This window comes from Apium graveolens, chromosome 4 (genome assembly GCF_009905375.1).
Source record: "Apium graveolens cultivar Ventura chromosome 4, ASM990537v1, whole genome shotgun sequence".
Taxonomy (NCBI): Eukaryota; Viridiplantae; Streptophyta; class Magnoliopsida; order Apiales; family Apiaceae; genus Apium; species Apium graveolens.
The window spans coordinates 2,737,229-2,758,635 of NC_133650.1; the positions used below are offsets into that span (position 1 = coordinate 2,737,229).

A 21,407-nucleotide genomic window follows, 5' to 3' on the forward strand; every position below is an offset into this window, starting at 1 on the left:
ATTATTCTCTAATTAAATATACGATACGAAAACAAACCTTTGTTGCATATTTAGAAGGTGGATCAACCACCAGCCTTTTTATATAGTCATCCAAGAAGTCTACCAATTCTGACACATGGATAGATATAGAATCAGGCCCAGAGTGCCCATGAACCATCCCCACAACTTCTCCCCTGGCATTGAAGACCGGACTTCCAGAATTACCAACAATAGTATTAAGTTGGCATTCAATGATCGGAACAAATGGGTTGAATTCTCTCATATACTTTTCACAACGATCTTTTTCGAAAACTTCTTCATTATATACATCACCTAGTACTCGATATTTTTGAATTGAGTGTTCAGGTTTATAAGTTTCAGTTTTTATCTTATCATCCCTTTTAATCTTCTCGATTTCTGTGCACCCAAAGAACGCGTGACCCAATAAACACGTACTCACTCCTAACGTTATCAATTCCTCACCGGCACTAAGCCATACGTTGGTTAGGAACTCTACACACTCACAACCATCAATGTTAGGCACCTTCAACAATGCTATTTGCACATTAGTAAATGTGATCAGCTTGACCAAAGACAAACTAGACACTGAACCGGAGTCTACCTGCACATATATACATTTGGACTTAAATACTCGGGACGCATATTTTCTCTGCAATTTAAATGTCAGTATAAATCAAAAGAATATATACTGTGAACAAAATACACACATCAGTAACTCGATAAGATTAACCAAAGCAGAAAATGACATAACAGCACAAGTACAAATCCTTGCAAGTCAATTATTATCACACATACATATGCAAATGCAAATACAGATACACACACTTCAAATTATCTTCCAACAATAACCCTGGTAAGTAACCAAATTTCTCACCTAGTCCTCCTGTTCTGAAACCACACTTCCACTTGCCTTGAAACTCAGCTCTTTTGCCAATGCCAACTTTTGCTTATGAAGAAACACATACAATCACACACATTACTAGTAATTAGTTGCCATGTTTGCAATTACAACTTCAAAACTAAATATGATTTTGTTTTGTTATAACAGTGCAGTTTATCCGGTAACTTAACCGAGCAGTTAGGCATTCTGCATCTAGATTTTAGTTTAAATTTTGATCCTTTGGTTTTAGCGTTTTTTGTGTGCTGTATCGACTGGCTTATTAGTTTATCAGCCTTGAGTCTTTCATTCGCAGTGTTGTGATACGAGAACTTGTCCAAGTAACTAAAACCCTGAAACTAGCTAATTTGGAAATAGTAGAGAGGAAATTCGAGGTCCACCTAATTTTTCACAAAACTTTCATACACTGCTTTATTTGTACATAATCAATCCTGATTGGATTGTATGATCTTAGAGTTGCAACTATCCTGGACTATTTCATAATATGTAGCCTTACTCTTTAAGATCACTGGTCAGATATGGCTGTTGCATCTTTGTTATCATCCATATCCTAGTTAAAGCATTCGCTTAAACATCAATCTCCGGTCATTTATACTTTAAACCTTGTGTTTGCTTAGTAAAATATGGTACCTTGCATTTGCAAGGACATCTGTTTATAAGTTTGTAGCCGCCGGCTGTTCGTGTTACTGTTTCATATACTACTAGGCAGCAAAACAGATGTATGGTTTTGTTCTTTCAGCCATATTCTTGGCTACTTTAAATTCTAGGTATTTTAAATAATGTAGTTGAAAACAAATTATGCTAAATTGCAAATGCTAATATGGTGTCGAATTGATCACGTCTCAAATAGAGTGCACAGGCAAACCTTCTAGTGAATGTATGTATTCAGAATTCTGAACTGACCATTTTTGGGGAAAAAAGGGTACCGAATGAAAAAAAAACTAATATATAGTTATGATGATAATTCTTCAAATCAACGGTTTGTTATCAAGCCTGAAGGTTCATGTAATACAACTTAAACCTCCAGGCTCCATTTAACATATCAGCAATTTTCTCATATAGATTACTGCTAACCAATGCCCAGGGAATCAGACACAGATAGGCTCATCATTCATGCTAGTATTTCAATAACAATTTCGACTCCGGAATTATACATCAACACTAAGCATTGAAATTCTATCACAACCCCTTAATTTCACCGTTAATTTTTTTTGGTGAAACGTAGACAATCAACATAAAATGTCACTTGAAGTCTCCCCTGCTAGTACATACAGAGCTCGCGCTAGTAACAAGAAAATGATTCCTAATATAGGAAGCAACGATTCCTCTCTCACTCCCGCACTAGTATACTCATACAAACAAAACAAGATATACGAGGAAAAATAAAAGGTCTCTATTTAGCAAAAGCGTTAAAGATTAATGTGCTTACATATGTATTGAGTTGCCTGACAAAACCCGAGAAATTATTGTGCTTGAAGTAAGTTGGAAGAAAATCTTTAACAATCTCTGTAGTATTCCAGACAACAAAGCTATGCCCTGTATGATTCCAAGGGACACAGAGTCAGTCATTAAAACAATATAGCAGAATGCAAAACTAATAACTACACACCACCCTGAATCATTCCCATTTCTTAACCCATGTCAAGAAAATGCAACAAAATTTTGATTGAAGCCCCTATATTAATTAATCTTGGAGATTTCAGGTACAATAAAATTAATAAAATAATTTCAACTATCAATATGATTATTCAAGTGACACCCGTAACACCCATAACACATACTCCATCCGTCCCACTTCATGTGGCCTTTTGAAACAGAAAAATCGAAAATATATAATTTACAAATATATTTTCCAAGCACATCGAAATGTGCGAAAAAAATTACTCCCTCTGTACCGTTGAGAAGTATACGTTTGATTTGGATACGGACAAACGTTAATAAAAAGTGGAATGTTGTAAGATAAATTTAAAAAAGTGGGTAAAATGGTATAGAAATGAACGGGACAGACGGAGTAAAAGTTAACATAAAAAGAAAACACACTAGCAAATCACACACAGAAAATACATGTAAAACTCGCACCTAAAACAGCCCAGTCGAGTGAAGGAGCTTTGAGAGTTTGAGTTATAAACGTAAGTTATGAGACCAGACAGTAAGCAACATTGGGGAAGCTTGTAAGGAGAAGAGCTCACTTTACTGTTTCACACTAAACCCTAGTATGTCGGAGAAATGGGGAATATGTATCTACAGTTGTCGTTTTGTTAAATTTCTATTTTGTCTGATTATTACACAACATATGTGTGATCCTCTATGTATTCAAGTAATTGTCTTTTTATTGACAACTCCAACCTTACCATGACACCCTATAATCTATGTATCTATATTATCTATTATATAAAATACTAAATATTAAAATTTTTGGAACGGTACCCGTTTTTTTGGTACACGCTAAATTTACCGGATTACCCTTATTTTACTTAAAAGTTTTATTAGACTTAGTAATCGAATTATAATAGAAAAAGAAATAAAAATCGTTTCCAACTATATAACACATTATCTTTTTAATTTCTCTCAATTAAAACAATTTCTCTAAATATCACGGACAAGTTTATTTAATAAAATAGAATAATAATATTATAACCATTAATAACTAATAAATTAGCTTTTTCAGTTATTTGATTGTTTATTTTATTTAATTATTATTTTATTTAAAGACTTTGTTATACTCACCATATATAAATTCTTTGCTGCTTAAGAAGAACAACTTGGCATCAGCATCCTTATTCCTCGATGACAACAACAACAATCTCTTCGCTAAGACAATGCAAAAACCCTTTGTTCTTAACAATGCAAAAGTCAAAACCATCTGCACATCTAACCAATAGCTGCGCATATATTTTGTGGGTCCACGGTAAAAAATATTTGTTTTACATAATATTTTTTTTGCTAAATTATGTATATATCAACAGAGAGCCAAAAACAAGAAGGGATTTACCCTCTGCTCTATGACAAGACATAGAGAAGGACTATCTATAACCAATCTAGCAAAGATTAGAGATAGAAAGCATGCAACTACAAAAAGCAAGAAGCCTACTACAAACTATTGCAAGGAATAAGATCTGGCCTACTATGCACAATTTTAGAAAATCATGTAGAACTTTGGAGCCTAGCATAAGCATCTTTGTTAATTCCTTTGAGCAACTTTCTTGGACCAAGAATACCAGAATTGTGAGCTCGGTGTAATATCCCGTAATTTTTAGAATTAGACTAATAATAGAATAATAGAATAAAAAATGATTAAAATTGGATAAGGACTAGGATTTAAAATTTGAATTAGACTAATGGGCCTAAAATTTGGATCAGATTCTAATATGGATAACTTGTAGGTTAATATATAGGGTTTTGTCTCGTTATAAATAGATCATATTCGTTTTCTTTGTTTTTATTCATAAAATTCGTAGGGCTCTTCTCAGCAAAAATCATCAATCTTGTAAAATTCATCGTAAGTCAGAGTTCATTGATTCTGAACTTTTCGGAGAGGTCTTTTCGTTATCTTCAACTTTCGTGTTTCGTATTTTTCAAGATAACGTCATTTAGAGGGTCAAAAAGGCTAATTTTAGATCTGGTCAGGTTTTGAGGTAAGTTTTCGATCGATCGTGCTATTGTTTCGAAATTGTGTGTTATGTGTATATATTTAATTATCAAAATTTGGGCGAAGTGATGATATATTTGAAAGTATTATGCGTTACAATATATGTATCGATGTATATGTGTGGTTTCTAAACGATAATTTTGGATCTGTGATTTGTGTCATGGTTTTTGAAAATATCGAATAAGAACTTAGGACCTTGGTCATCGGATTGTAGTGACAGTTTTCAGAAAATTTAGGACCGTTATCACCGGGTTGTAGTGGTCGTGGCATGAATTATAGATTTCAAATTATTGTTATTTATGTGTTATGTGTATTGTGTGTATCGAATAAGAATAAGAATAAGAATGTGTATCGAAAGTATTTATTTCGTATATCATATCGTATATATCATCGTATTTTATTATATGTGTATGTGTTGCTTGGCCAACTAGTTGGATCGATTGGTTTCTTGCTGAGCTGTGTAGCTCATTACTTACAATTTCAGGTTTCGTCTAAGAGTTCAAGTTGGATAGCATTCAAGTTCGAGGACTTAGATTTGGAGATGATTGATTTTTAGACTTCCGCTTTTAGCTGCGCTTTCGTATAGTCAATCTGTAATATAATTTTGGATTAGTAAAATGTATTTTGTAATAGTTTCGTTTTAGAATTAATAGTCCGGAAGTGCGGGCTGTTACAGTTGGTATCAGAGCAGGCGGTCTTTCGGAGTGTATTAGGTATGGGACTAGTACATTCCTTAGGATTCGACCATAATTTGACTTTTGGTAGATCAAAGGGTAGACGTGTCACGAACTTTAGGTTTTTTGTGAATTTGGGGACCAAATTCTTTTTAAGGAGGGTAGTATGTAATATCCCGTAATTTTTAGATTTAGACTAATAATAGAATAAAAATGATTAAAATTGGATAAGGACTAGGATTTAAAATTTGAATTAGACTAATGGGCCTAAAATTTGGATCAGATTCTAATATGGATAATTTGTAGGTTAAGATATAGGATTTTGTCTTGTTATAAATGGATCATATTCATTTTCTTTGTTTTTATTCATAAAATTCGTAGGGCTCTTCTCAGCATAAATCATCAATCTTGTAAAATTCGTAGAAAAATTCATCGTAAGTCAGAATTCAGTGATTCTGGACTTTTCGGAGAGTTCTTTTCGTTATCTTCAACTTTCATGTTTCGTGTTTTTCCAGATAACGTCGTTTAGAGGGTCAAAAGGTTAATTTCAGATCTGGTCAGGTTTTGAGGTAAGTTTTCGATCGATCGTGCTATTGTTTCGAAATTGTGTGTTATGTGTATATGTTTAATTATCAAAATTTGGGCTAAGTGATAATATATTTGAAAGTATTATGCGTTACAATATATGTATCGATATATATATGTGTGGTGTCTAAACGATAATTTTGGATCTGTGATTTGTGTCATGGTTTTTGAAAATATCGAATAAGAACTTAGGACCGTGGTCACCGGATTGTAGTGACAGTTTTCAGAAAATTTAGGACCGTTATCACCGGGTTGTAGTGGTCGTGGCATGAATTATTTATTTCAAATTATTGTTATTTATGTGTTATGTGTATTGTGTGTATCGAATAAGAATAAGAATAATAATGTGTATCGAAAGTGTTTGTTTCGTATATCATATCGTATATATCATCGTATTTTATTATATGTGTATGTGTTGCTTGGCCAACTAGTTGGATCGATTGGTTTCTTACTGGGCTGTGTAGCTCATTACTTATAATTTCAGGTTTCGTCTAAGAGTTCAAGTTGGATAGCATTCAAGTTCGAGGATTTAGATTTGGAGTTGATTGATTTTTGGACTTCCGCTTTTAGCTGCGCTTTCGTATAGTCAATTTGTAATATAATTTTGGATTAGTAAAGTGTATTTTGTAATAGTTTCGTTTTAGAATTAATAGTCCGAAAGTGCGGGCTGTTACAGTTGGTATCAGAGCAGGCGGTCTTTCGGAGTGTATTAGGTATGTGACTAGTACATTCCCTAGGATTCGATCTTGGGGACCATAATTTGATCTTTGGTAGATCAAAGGGTAGACGTGTCATGAACTTTAGGTTTTTTGTGAATTTGGGGACCAAATTCTTTTTAAGGAGGGTAGTATGTAATATCCCGTAATTTTTAGATTTAGACTAATAATAGAATAATAGAATAAAAATGATTAAAATTGGATAAGGACTAGGATTTAAAATTTGAATTAGACTAATGGGCCTAAAATTTGGATCAGATTCTAATATGGATAACTTGTAGGTTAAGATATAGGTTTTTGTCTCGTTATAAATAGATCATATTCGTTTTCTTTGTTTTTATTCATAAAATTCGTAGGGCTTTTCTCAACATAAATCATTAATCTTGTAAAATTCGTAGAAAATTCATCGTAAGTCAGAATTCAGTGATTCTGGATTTTTCGGAGAGGTCTTTTCGTTAACTTCAACTTTCGTGTTTCGTGTTTTTCAAGATAACGCATTTTAGAGGGGCAAAAAGGCTAATTTCAGATCTGGTCAGGTTTTGAGGTAAGTTTTCGATCGATCCTGCTAGTGTTTCGAAACTGTATATTATGTGTATATATTTAATTATCAAAATTTGGGTTAAGTGATGATATATTTGAAAGTATTTTGCGTTACAATATATGTATCGATGTATATGTGTGGTGTCTAAACGATAATTTGGATATGTGATTTATGTCATGGTTTTTGAAAATATCGAATAAGAACTTAGGACCGTGGTCACCGGATTGTAGTGACAGTTTTCAGAAAATTTAGGACCGTTATCACCGGGTTGTAGTGGTCGTGGCATGAATTATTTATTTCAAATTATTGTTATTTATGTGTTATGTGTATTGTGTGTATCGAATAAGAATAAGAATAATAATGTGTATCGAAAGTGTTTGTTTCGTATATCATATCGTATATATCATCGTATTTTATTATATGTGTATGTGTTGCTTGGCCAACTAGTTGGATCGATTGGTTTCTTGCTGGGCTGTGTAGCTCATTACTTATAATTTCAGGTTTCGTCTAAGAGTTCAAGTTGGATAGCATTCAAGTTCGAGGATTTAGATTTGGAGTTGATTGATTTTTGGACTTCCGCTTTTAGCTGCGCTTTCGTATAGTCAATCTGTAATATAATTTTGGATTAGTAAAGTGTATTTTGTAATAGTTTCATATTAGAATTAATAGTCCGGAAGTGCGGGCTGTTACACTCGGGCATTGCGCTCTCTCCATACATGATAGCAAAAAATTTGGGCATAACAAAGAGCTACAATGCTCTGATGCTTATCAGGGAGGTCATCCAAGTAAATAAGGAAGCTGATCCAAGAGTCACCAATAATATCAATCCCCAAGGAAGACATGAGTTTGCACAAAATCCATCTGCTGTAGGAGCAATGAAGAAAAATATGTGAATCTGTCTCTCGAGCACAAATGCACAGGTAGCATTGTTGAGAATCCATAAGACCAAATCTATGTAGCCGAGCCAAGGTGTGGAGCCTCCCATGACAAGAAATCCATTAGTGATAAGCATATTGATTGACACGAAGCCTATGCCAAACCATACGGTGCCAAGGAACCAACTCGCCTTTGTACCTTATTGAGTTCCAAATGTGCCAGGTTTTTATCTTTGAAGCATCACAACCATCCCACAATAATAAATTAGGGCCTTGAGACATTGGTAGAGGATTAAAAGTTGAGAGCCAATGCACAAGCATGGGGTCCAAATGATGGCTTCTGGGATTTGCTCTCGGAAGAAACCAACAACCATTTCGAATAATAGCACTAAGCTTGTCACCGTGGTGCATACCACATTGAGATAAAATAGGAGAGGTCAAGGTAGAAGCTAAACAAACATTCTGCCACCAAGGATCAAACCAAAGAGAGATTGACTCACCATTGCCAATTCTGAAAGACACAAACTGCAAAGCCAACGAACGAAGATTGAGAATTTTCTTCCAAATCCAGGAACAATTAGTAGGAAGCTTGGTTGTCCAGAAGTGCTTTCCTTTGAGGATAAATTTATTAACTTATGAAGCCCAAACAGTACTAGAATTAGTTATTATTTTCAGCAAGTGACCAATAAGTTGTGCTTTGTTCCACTCGAGCATATTTTTTAAGCCAAGGCCCCCTTCCTCCCGAGGAAGGCACACTGTTTGCCAAACAACCTTGGCTCCACTCTTGTGATTAATATTACCACGCCACAAAAATCTGGTAAGAAGAGACTGGATAGTAGCATGAACGGCCCCTGGTAGCATGAAATGGTTGCACCAAAAAGCTTCTAGAGCACAAACAACCGACTTGATAAGCAAGGCTCTACGAGCCAAGGACAAAAACAAGGTGGTCCAAGAATTGAGCCTATTCATGATTTTTGTGATGAGGGGCATACAGTCATTAACACACAACTGCGAAGTGATCAAGGGAACACCAAGAAATCTAACTGGAAGAGTACCCCGAGGGATCAACAAAGAGTCAAACCAAACAGTGAAATCATGATCACAATTGCAAAGGAAACTATTGCTTTTATGAATGCTTGGAGAAAGGCCACTCCAAGAAGAAAATTTGGCAATAGAATTCATGATATGCATAAAAGATTCCTTGGAACCGTGAGAGAAAAACAACACATTATCGGCAAAAAACGAGTGAGACCCATTTCTTTGCAACACCAATGATACCTGAAACCTTGAGGGACCTTGTTGAGGATGCTAGACAGAATTTGCATGCACATAGCAAAAATATAGGGGAACATAGGGCCCCCTTGACGAATGCCCTTAGTCCCTTGAAAATACCCGTGAATCACACCATTGAGTTTAACCGAGAACCTAGTAGTGCATAAGCAAGCTTTGATCCATTTGATAACAATATCCGGAAAATGGAGTCTAACCAAAACTGCCATAATAAAATCCCAATTTAAAGAATCAAATGATTTGTGAAGATCATTCTTGAGGGCACATTTAGAGGAGCCAGTGTCCCTATCATAACTACGAAATAATTCTTGGGCAAGCAAAATATTATCAGAAATAGACCTCCCCGGAATAAATGCAGATTGAGCAATATCAATTATGGATGGCATTATCAGTTTAAGTCTAGCTGCTATAATTTTAGATATACATTTGTACATGACAGTACAAAGGGTAATAGGTCTAAAGTCACTCATTCTAGCGGGAGAGTCGACCTTAGGAATGATAGAGATGAGGGTGGAGTTTGTACCTGATGGAAGAAACACAGTCTCAAAGAAGTGTTTAATGAAAGCACATAAATCAGGTCCTGTGGTGCTCCAAGCGGCTAAGAAAAACTCTACATTGACTCCATCAGGGCCAGGAGCCTTATTTTTCTTCATTTTCTTCAAAGTGTCCAGAATTAAAGCATCAGTAACCGTATCACTAAGAAAAGAAGTTTGAGTGTCAGTTAGAACCTTGCAATCAACAGACTCTAAATCAATGTGAGAGGAAACAATCTCTGACCCCAGCAGATTTTTAAAGTAAGTGACCGATAAGTTTGCACAAGGCAACTGGCCATGAACCAAGGTTCCAGAATCGTCTTCAAGAGCTAAAACCTTGTTATGATTCCAATTTGCTTTACATTGTTGGTGGAAAAATGCATTGTTCCCATCCCCAAGCCCCATCCACTTCACTCTTGATTTTTGAAGAAAGAGAGACTCCTCCTCGGCAAGAGCCAAATTAAGTTTATTAATCAAGTCTTTCTCTAAGGCAAGAAGAGAGGGGTCCCCATTATTGAGCATGCACGCCTGAAGTTCCTCAAGATTAGCTCTAGCAACCAAAATATTAGAAGAAACATCACCATGGCTCATGTTAAGTTGTCGAAGCAACAACTTGGTTTCTCTTAACCTAGAAGCGAACTGAGCATAGCAAGAACTTGAACAAGGCAAAGACCAAGCCTTGTCAACAGCAACATGAAAGCCTGTAATGTCGATCATATAGTTGAAGAACTGGAAAGGTTTGTTAACCTTTTGTAGCTGCATTGGTTCCTCAAATAAGATAACATTGTGATCCATGAGCCCCCGAGGTTTTACAAAGGCATTACCCTCAGTAAATAAATTGAACCACACACCATTAGCAACCATTCTATCCAAACGTTTGAACACTGGACTGTTGGCACGCTTGTTCGTCCAAGTGAAAATGTCCCCCACCGTACGAATATTGTCAAGACCACAGTTTGCAAGACAGTCTTTGAATGCTTGCATATCCGGAGTCCAATGCTCCCTGCCACCAGATATTTCAGCAAGACTAACAACACAATTAAAATCACCTAGGAGACACCAAGGTAAAGTAGTAGTGCTCAAAGATAAGCAATAATCCCAAAGAGGAACACGATCAATTACATCATTGTGAGCATACACAAACGAAACCAAAATAGAGATATTCTTTTCTAAAAAAGTAGCATTACAAGTGACAACTTGGCTAGACATAGAGTGAATAGAAATATCCCACACGTTGGGATTCCAACCAACCCAAACTCGACCATTATAATGATGATTGTAATTAAATAACCACTTCTAATCTCTTATAATTTTCTTCGAAATGGCCAGAGACTTGTCACTCTTGACTTTAGTTTCGAGGACTCCCATAAGATTCACTTTATTAGTAAAAATAAAATTTTGCAACTCTATTTGGTGAGGGGCTTTGTTGATGCCCCTTACATTCCAAGATGCAAAATTCATTGTAAACGTCTGAGACTCACTGGCTGAACAACCAGTTTAGAACTCCTTTTATATGCTGGGCTTTTCCTGTTCACAACCTTGGTAAATCCATCCTCGTCAATCAAGTCAGCCTTGGAAGCTTTAAGGGCAATGACAACAGGGTGAGTTTGAGCTTTGGGTGCTGCAACCACTGGGGGCGCTGCGCTTGCTGCAGGTGCTGGGGCGCTGCAGGCGCTGCAGGTAAAGACTGCACTCGAGCAGCATCCTGGCTACGGCCCCTTCTTCTTTTTTGGCCTGCTGATTTTGCTACAAAAATTTCAGCAATTGTGTCAATAGTTGTGCTAATGGGTTCCATCAAATGATCTATCTGAGTTGTGTTATTCACCAAACCAATTGTGACAGTTTCCTGGTCAAAATTCTCCAGATTCTCCAAAATATCCACTGGGACATTGTTGTCCAATTCCTTGTCAAAATTCAATTACATAAACAAAATAAGAAAATAAATATATGATTTTTGAGTCAAATTATTTATCTATCTATATATTATTATATTAAATACGAAACTTCACAGACCTTCCTTCAATTACATAATTTCCATTTCTTAAAAAATATTATTTTACTCAATTACCCTTACTTAATTAATATCTAACCAATTACCCTTCTAAGTAAAAATATGTTGTCTTTTTTATTTTCACCAACTAAAACAACTATTTCTCTACAAATATTTTAGACAATTCTTTTAATCTATACCTTTCTTAGTAAAACATGTTGTCTTCTTTATTTTCTCCTAATAAAAAAAATATTTCTCTAAAAATATTATGGACAATTCTTTTAAATATATGTCGATTATCTATATATTGTTCTATATATTTTCTATACTATCTATCTATACTATATTATAATAGACGAAACATTAAAAGTTTGGTAGTCAGTCGGTTGCTACTTGCTAAAATTACTTAATTGCCCTTAGTAAATTATTTTAATTCTAATTAGTTAGTTGGTGGATCAGTCAATTTCAATTCTAATTGATATTATAGTCAACATCCTCTAACGATATAAATTATATTTCATATCGAACTCTATATCATTATTAATTAATATTAAAGTCAACTTCTTCTGCAAGTTTTAAATTATAATTGTCTTACTATTAAAGTCATTACTATTGTCTTTTTCAAATAGTTTTTATAGTTTATCGATTAAGGAATACCCTCCCTAAAATAATATTTTTGTTAAGGTTTCAACATAATTGAGGTATTTTATTTTTACTCTCAAAAAACTATAAAATCGCTATAATAATATTATTTTCCCCCGGTATCAAGACTATTATCTTAAATAGGTTTAACTATTTTAAAAAAAAACTATGAAAATATACGTGTATTAATATAATTATCATTAAGTCATATCATTTTAAATGAACAGCGAGGCTTCGCAGCTTTAAAGGATCGCTTGGGGATCCGCTTGGGCGACGATGACCTAAGGATGTTGCTACTAGAATGGCAAGAGGCCGATCGCGGAGATGTGACGCCCCATGGTACAACGCATGTGCCCCTCAATTCCCATGAGAATCAGGAGCCGCACCGCGATCATGAGAAAGCTCCTCCCCGCGGATCGTTGGATCGGTACGATCGAAGATATGGGAATGACCGGTGGAGAAGACCTCAATAGAGGGGAAGAGGCGGAGGTCGAGGTAGGTACTTAGATGGATATCGCCGTGACAACTACCGTGGTCACAGAGATACCCGCTGGTATAATCGAGCGGAGAGCGACGACTATGCTGAATATGATGGTCATAGAGACATGGCAAATTATGATCACGAAACGGCTTAGGGCCACGGCCGAGGCCAAGGAGAAAATTTGGGGGGAGATCAAGGTCGGAACCCAGAAGTGATTGTGATACCTGAGGATGCCCAAAACACCAACCAACAACAGGCTCCTCCAAGTGGAGATCAGGCAGCGGTACCTCCGCCTCAGCCCCAAGGTCCACAACCTCACATGCAAACTATCCCAGGTGTGGGAACCTTCAATGTGGATGATTTGAAAAGGCTTCTCAACCACTTGGAAGGCAGAGTAACTGCCACGGCCGAAATTCCTTCTCCATTCTCTGTAGCAGTGAGAGAAGCTCAGTTGCCAGCTGGGTACCGTAACACTACCAACAACCTTCGTTTTCATGGAAGTTCAGATCCTGTAGAATTCTTGGGCCGATTCAGTATAGAGATGGACGTGTATCAAGTCCCAGACTTGGCTCGATGTCGGCTCTTGGCGGCAACTTTTAGAGAGAGCACCCAGCAATGGTTTCAGAAGTTCAGACAGGGAGTGATCACTTCTTGGGACCAAATGAAGACCCTGTTCCTAACCAAGTTCCAAGCCGCCGTGAGGTACGCTCCCTCTGTCACAACTCTTGCCAACGTTAGACAAAGGGAAAATGAAAGCTTGACGTCCTACTTTAAAAAATTCAACGCTGAGTCCACCAGCGTAAGAGGGGCTTCAGACGAAGCTTTGAAAAGCTTTTTGATAGCAGGGCTAAGGGTCAGCTCAGATTTCTGGAAGCATTTATAGGGAAAAGACCCATCTACTCTGGCGGATGTCTTTGCTTTGGCAGAATCATTTAAAGCCATAGAGCAGTCTCTAGCAGAGGTACAACCAACTTCGCAAGCAAGTCAGAGAAGCAAAGCAAGGAAGAGAGACAGATCTCCAAGCCCAAGATATAGAAGGAGTAGTCGAAGCCCGAATCGGGTAAATGCTACGACCACGAGGAGGGAATGGAGCCCTCCCTCGAGCTATGACCACAGAGCAAGCAGATATACGCCTTTGGCCGCGTCTATTGAACATATCTTTGTGGTAAACAAGAATAGATGGATGTTTATAAAACCTGAGACTCTGTCATCTTGGAAAAACAAAGATAAGAAAAAATATTATGAATACCATGAGTCATCCGGACACAACACACATGAGTGTCGACAGCTCAAGGATGAGATCGAAGCCCTTATCAAGGAAGGATATCTTGGTGAATGGGTGGTTAAGGAAGTAAGGAGACATAAGGATGGCGCCGACAGAGTAATGGAGGAAGGAGGTCAAGCCCTACGGGGGTCGAACAATGAAACTCTGGAAGAAAATAAGTTCGTCAGGGATGGCAGCATCCGAGCAATCTACGGAGGATATCCCGGGATGGAATGCAGTAACAGAGCCTTGGCAAGGTATGCAAGGGAAGCCCGGTTCAGACCTCTAACCGACATTCATAGGGTGGAAACTCGACCACCCAAAGTATTTAAGGGCGAGTCCATGGACATCACCTTCAGAAAAGCAGATGCCCGGTGGGTACAACACCCCCATAATGACGCACTGGTCATTTCCATCCAGATCGGGACCAAAAATATCCATAGAGCCTTCATAGACAATGGAAGCTCGACAAACATCCTCTACTACAACATCTTTAAATAGGCCTACCTGATCGGGATTTGTCGGGAGAAGATTCTTGGGTCTATAGTTTCTCTGGCACAGGAGTTAGAGTTATGGGATCAATTCGATTGCCGTGTATCTTGGGGGAGAGTCCGTTGTCCGTAACAAAGATGCTCGAGTTCAAGGTTCTAAATCAGGAGTCATCCCACAACGTGCTGCTAGGATGACCTTTCCTTAGGGAAATGAGGGTCATCACTTCGATCCACCACCTTACCATCAAGTTTCCAACCCCAAATGATGTGGGTAGCATAAAGGGCTCTCAATATGACTCTCGGGAATGTTACAGGTAAGTAATGAGGGGCTTTAGGAGAAAGGATGTTTACAGCGAAGATGCGTCGGATGATGAGCGAGAGAAAAACATCGAACAGCCGATCGAGGAAATTCGAGTGTATTACTATGTCGAGCAAGAAAACGAGCGCCCCTCCGAATTACCTCCAGCGACGTTGTTCTTAGAAGACACAATCAGGATTGAAACGTTGGAGGAAGAAGAGCCCCCAAATGACATAGTCCAAGCAAACTTCAACTAGGAACGGCTTGAAGGAAGATTTGATGTCTTACAGAGTCTTGGACAAGACATGCATAAGGTAGATGCCCCTCTCCCTGAGGGCGCGGCGGCGCGCCTTTATCCTCAGGAAAGTCAAAGGAAGTTGATGCCCCTATGACGCAGGGCGCGCCTTCTAAAGAAGTTGATGCTCCTCCCCAAGAGGATGCGCCTTCTCTACAAAACAATGAGGATCGTAATAAGCTCGACTTAGATCCCCGGATACCAATGCCAACGGAAAAGATGAGGCCAGCGAAAGACACAATTAAAATCCCTGTCGATGAAAAAAATCCAAGTAAAGTTCTGAGAATTGGATCTCAGTTGGCACCAAGATTGAAAGAAGGGCTTTCAATATTTCTCTTGGCAAACCTTGACGTATTTGCGTGGAACCATTCTGATATGGTGGGAATTGACCCGAAAGTTATGTGCCATCGTTTGAACATTGATCCCAAGCATAAGGGGATCAGGAAAAAGCGGAGGGCCGTAAGTGGAGAAAGGGCAGTGGCCTTGGCAGAAGAAGTAGATAGACTCTTGGATGTTAGACTAATCAGGGAATCTTTCTATCCAGATTGGCTAGCAAATCCGGTGTTAGTGAAAAAACCTAATGGCAAGTGGAGAACATGTGTGGATTTCACCAATCTGAACAAAGCATGCCCAAAGGATAGCTTCTCTTTGCCAAGAATTGACCAGTTGGTCGATGCCACGGCAGGACATGCCCTGCTGAGTTTCATGAATGTGTACTCTGGGTATAATCAAATTCCCATGTACGAGCCTGACCAAGAGCACACCTCTTTTATTACTGATAGAGGGCTCTATTGCTACATTGGGATGTCGTTTGGTCTGATTAACGCTGAGGCCACTTATCAAAGATTAGTAAACAAAATGTTTAAAAGAAGGTGTACGTAGACGATATGCTTGTAAAATCTAAGAGGGCGGAAGACCACATAGTAGACTTAGCTGAGATGTTCCATATTTTGAGAAAATATAGGATGAAGCTGAATTCTCAGAAGTGTGTGTTTGGCGTGGAATCAGGAAAATTCTTGGGATGCATGGTTAATCACCGATGGATTGAGGCAAACCCGGCAAAAATTAAGGCTCTGTTGGACATGAAATCTCCCACCAACGTTAAGCAAGCGCAAAGCCTGACATGAAGGATTGCGGCTTTGAATCGATTTGTCTCAAAGTCTTCGGATATATGCAAGGAATTTTTTAAGGCAATTAAAGGGATGGGGAAGGATTTCATGTGGACCTCGGATTGTGAAGAGGCTTTTCTAAAAATCAAAGAGCAGTTGGGAAATCCTCCTACGTTGGCCAAGCCAGAAGATGGGGAAATGTTGGTTCTGTACTTGGCAGTCTCAGAATACTCCATCAGCGCGGTGTTGGTGAAAGAGGAAGGGAGTCACCAATTGCTCATGTACTATGTGAGAAAAAGGTTACTAGATACAGAGACTAGATATACCAGCATGGAGAAATTGGTGTACGCCCTTATCCTTGCGGCACAAAAGTTAAGGCTATACTTTCAAGCTCGCCGAATAGAAGTTCACACCGCTTATCCTCTCCGACATATTTTACATAAACTAGAATCATCGGGAAGAATGTTAAAGTGGGAAATAGAGCTGGGACAATTCAATTTGGAATATTGCCCTCGTACAACGATCAAGGGACAAGCGTTGGCTGATTTCATACTGGAGTTTGACTCTGAAGTAGATAATAAGGCTATAATATTGGCAGAACCTTCCCCACAAGGAAATCATCCTGTTGACGTGAGAGAAGAGTTCCCACACCCTTGGTGGATCTTGCATGTTGATGGAGTTGTGAATAATAATGGAGTAGGTGCCGGGATTGTTTTGATCACCCCGGAAGGGCATCGTTTGATGAGTGCCATCCAATTCAAATTTTACGTCACTAACAATGATGCTGAGTACGAAGCATTAATCAATGGTTTAGAATAGCTCTGAAAGTGGGGGTTGTGAACTTGATCGCTCGGAGTGACTCAGAGTTAGTGGTAAACCAAGTCAACGGAGGTTTCCAAGCCCGAGGACCTCAGACAGAGCTATATATGAGATGTTTGCAGCGTCTAATGGAAATGTTTGGAAATGCCAGGGTAGAAGGTGTACCGAGGGAAGAAAATAGCAATGCAGATGCCTTGGAAAAGATGGGGTCGCAAATGGACAACGTCCAACTTGGGCAAATTCCTTTGGGGATCCAAAAAATCCCAAGTATTCCAGAAGTAGGGGTGTTCCAGACACAAGAGATCCCACAAGAAAATTGGATGACCCCCATTCATAACTATATTCAGACGGGAGCTTTGCCAGTAGAAAAGTTACAGGCCCGACGCCTTCGCTACCAGGCTATAAGGTATATTGAATATGATGGAGTATTGTATGAGAGAGGGTTTAACCAACCACTGTTACGCTGCGTGGATTTGGAAGAAGGGAATTATATTTTTAGGGAGGTGCACGAAGGAATTTGTGGTAATCACTCGGGGGGTGGTTCGTTGGCATTGAAAGTCCTCAGACAAGGATATTACTGGCCAACCATGAAAGAAGATGCCTTTAAGTTTGTTCAGGCTTGTGATCATTGCCAATGATTCGCTAATTATTCTAACGCCCCAACAACATCTATCACTTCGCTGGCGAGTCCTTGGCCTTTTGCCATGTAGGGGATTGATCTCATTGGAGAGTTGCCTAAGGATGGGGGGTGAAGTATGTCGTGATGGCTGTTGATTATTTTACCAAATGGGCGGAAGCTATGCCACTGGCCACGATCACGTCAAAGAAAATCAAAGACTTTATTTTTAACTCCATAGTTTGCAGGTTCGGTATTCCATATAGAACTCATCTAAGATAATGGAAAGTAGTTTGACGGTAAAGAGCTAAGAAAGCTTTGTAAAGACTTGAACATCAAGAAAGACTTCGATGCGGTCTACCACCCGCAAAGTAATGGTCAGACGGAAGCCATAAACAAGATTATCAAACACACTTTAAAGGCTAAGCTGGAAGAAAAGAAGGAAGATTGGCCGGAGGAGATTCCAATGGTCCTTTGGTCTTACAACACAACTCTTAGATCAACCACAGGAGAGTCCCCATTTTTGCGGACTTATGGGTATGAGGCTATGGTTCCCGTGGAAGTAGGACCCGGATCCCTGTGAAGGGACTTGTTTGTTGAGGAAGATGCGGAAGTTAACCAAAGGCTCCACTTGGATTTGCTGGACGAAGCCAGAATGAGCTCTCAATTAAATCTTGCTGCATATCAGCAGAGAAATGTAAGGTATTTTAATAAGAAGGTGAAGTCTGTTCCCTATAAGGTGGGAGATCTTGTTTTGCGAAAAGTCATGTCAAATACCAAAGTAGCTCAGCTGTGGGTGCTTGGAGCTAACTGGGAGGGACCATACAAGGTCAAGGCCATACTTTGGAAAGGAACCTATCGCTTGGAAGATTTGGATGACAAGCTTATTCCCAGGGCTTGGAATGCAGAGCATTTACAAAAGTATTATCAGTAGGGTGTGGCTTTGGCCCCCTCGTTTTATGATTAATTCCTATGTAATAGACTAGTAGCAAATAAATTCCTCCTAGTCTAGGGGGTAGTTGAAAGGAATATGTCCTAAGTCCAATCATGTATTATGATTTAGGAATAACTTCCTGTGTAATCTGTTTTGATTTCATTGATATTAATAAAAGACTAGTTTTGTTTTTATTACGGGCTTTATCTATTTAAGTGTTTAAATAAGATATACCATAGTTTAGAGTAAAGCTTTTTATGGATTATGATGAGATCATAATAGTGAGACCTAAAAAGATGATAACTCTAAACTTAAACAGTTCCTGGTCATAGGATTACTAACTGGTAATTAATAATCCGCAAAGATCGGTACATACTATGCTTGCTTCATTATGAAGGATGTCTGTTCTCATAGACATTTGTGTGGTGACACTATAGCTAGTATGTAGGTGCTTATCATAGAATAAGTTCACTGAACATGACTCGCACAGCTGAACAACTGATGGAGTTCACTCACGTGTCAGCAGTTGTTCATATAGTGATAGTTGTACAAGTATCCTTAGACTTGAGGTCATCATAGTCATCTTGTGTACATTGAACTATGCTTTGGTTTAGTTCTTAGTCTCCAGGGACAATTATTAGGGCTCTACTGGGTATAGGAATTTGTACACGAAGATAGTGTATGATCAATAAAGGTTCTACCCCTTCCGGTGAAGGAAGCGAATGTTCAAGGCTGATCCACTTATGCTAGTTCAGGAATCTCTGGCCAGAGTAAATGAAATTAGAAAGGAGTTTCTAATTTGCATAGAACTACGCATAGTAAATGGTAAGCAAGTGATTAAATTAGATAAGCTTGACACGAGATCCATGCATTGTATTTAATCGGGACATTGTAGGATAGAAGGAGTTTATTGTACGGTAACTATTCACTGAATAGGTTCTTGGTATTCTAAGTAGTGAATTCATATTATCCGGATAGTCGCGATATGTTGAGAAGTATCCCTCACGATGTAGAATAAATGTGATTAATTAATTAATCATATTTAATAAATTAGAGAATTTATATAAATAATGATAAAATAGTTTTATTATTATTTATTTTTACTACCAGCTTAATATTGAACCTACAGGGTCACACCATAAAAAGAGAATGATTTTATGGTGGAGGAATTAATTAATAGGCTAATAATTATTTATTTGTGAAATAAATAATTAATTAGCAAATTTAATAATTGATTAAATGAGATTTAATTGATTATAAATTAATTAAGAAAAGTTCTTAATATTATTAATTAAGGATTTAATTTTTGGAAATTAAATCAAGAGAGAGAATTATTTCTAAAGTGTTTAGAAAAAAAAGATTAATAATTAAAAGGTGTTTTAATTATTAATGAGAATAATAAATGGGATAATAATAATAATATTTATGGGAAAATTTCAGCTGAAAATTTTGCCTATATATACACTATTATAGACCCTATTTTTATTCCAACCCGAGAACCCCAAAAACCCAAAAAGTTTGGAAAACCCAATTCTCTCCACCTCCTTCCTCCTCCTTAACATCGTTTTCTTGGTGGATACCGGTGGAGTGCTTCACACTTGAGGAGCAACTGCTAAGGATCTCTGATCGTTGTCTCCGAATTATTTTAAAGGTTAGATTCGATCCCTATGTTTTTACCACGATTTATATGCTATTATTTGGATTTTATATGTGTAAAAGTGTTTTGCCATGCCCCGCTGCGATTAAAAATCCAACAGTAGTATACATGACTACGAACCATGGAACTAGCAGAAGGATAAAAGGATAATTTTTTTAAATAATTTCCCCACATAGCATAGTAGTCATGGGACTGGTGTAATATTTACACTAGAGCGCATTATCAATAAAAGAAAAAAGTTGCTTCAAATTGCTTTATGTGTTTCGTTTACTTAAAGAAATAGTTAGGGCGTGCCCTAACCAAAAAGGGCCCCTTAGTAGTAAAGAAAAAGTTATTTGTAATATGCAAAATATATCCATGAAACAATGTTCTCTAATTCAGAAATTACAAAACATCCTATCTAAGAATGTCTGCTAAAAAACAAGGCGCGCCTCTATGAAAGGACGCGCCTCAAGTTTCTGAACACTTAGCAAATTGCAGCAAATGATAAAAGTGTATGATTTAAGACAAAAACTTAAATAAAAGGCGCGCCCTGAAGGTAGAGGCGCCTTGACAAATTTTTTCCTTGAAAGATTGTTAGACAAGAATGCTTACTTTTAAGGCGTGTCTTACCCATCAGGGCGCGCCATCAGTTTGGTACTTAGAAACATTTTGCAGAAGATTAACTTGTTGAAATAAAGATAAATGAAACTTTATGATAGTCATAATGCAGATAAAAGAGTAGCCAAAAATATAGTCATACAACTTTGTACAACATCAAAAGAGGACTGACTCCTCAAGGTATTAAGAAACTTGGTTCAAATGAAGATTAAAACATAACAGTAGGTCAGGGTGCGCCCTGAGATTCACCAGTTGAAGGAATGGATTGAAGAGGGATTGAGGGGTCAACTTCAGGCGCGTCTTTTTCAGGATCGTCGGTTGGCGCGCCCTCAGCCTCCTCCAAACCAAGCTCAATCCTCTTCTCTCGAATCTCCTTAGCAAACTCCCTCTTGAATTCTGCCATTTCAGCTACGATTTCTTTACCAAACTTCTCGAAGGTGTACTCAGGAT

General features: G+C 37.9%; 1 protein-coding gene across 1 annotated transcript; it reads right to left on the reverse strand.

Moving 5' to 3' along the window:
- Position 1: 1 nt before the first annotated feature.
- Positions 2-10,970, reverse strand: LOC141717219 (uncharacterized). Its single transcript, XM_074519313.1, has 3 exons — positions 9,217-10,970; positions 8,710-8,899; positions 2-601 (listed from the first exon to the last, which is right to left on the reverse strand). The coding sequence occupies exons 1-3, from the start codon at positions 10,968-10,970 to the stop codon at positions 2-4; spliced, it is 2,544 nt and encodes an 847-aa protein (XP_074375414.1).
- Positions 10,971-21,407: the final 10,437 nt, after the last annotated feature.

Coding starts and splice junctions, on each gene's coding strand:
- LOC141717219 (XM_074519313.1), bottom strand. CDS start 10,970: ATGTCTAGCCAAGTTGTCACTTGTAATGCTACTTTTTTAGAAAAGAAT. Junction 8,900..9,216: donor AAGGTCCCTCAAGGTTTCAG/GTATCATTGGTG, acceptor AATCATGAATAG/GCTCAATTCTTGGACCACCT. Junction 602..8,709: donor ATCACAAGAGTGGAGCCAAG/GTTGTTTGGCAA, acceptor ATATATGTGCAG/GTAGACTCCGGTTCAGTGTC.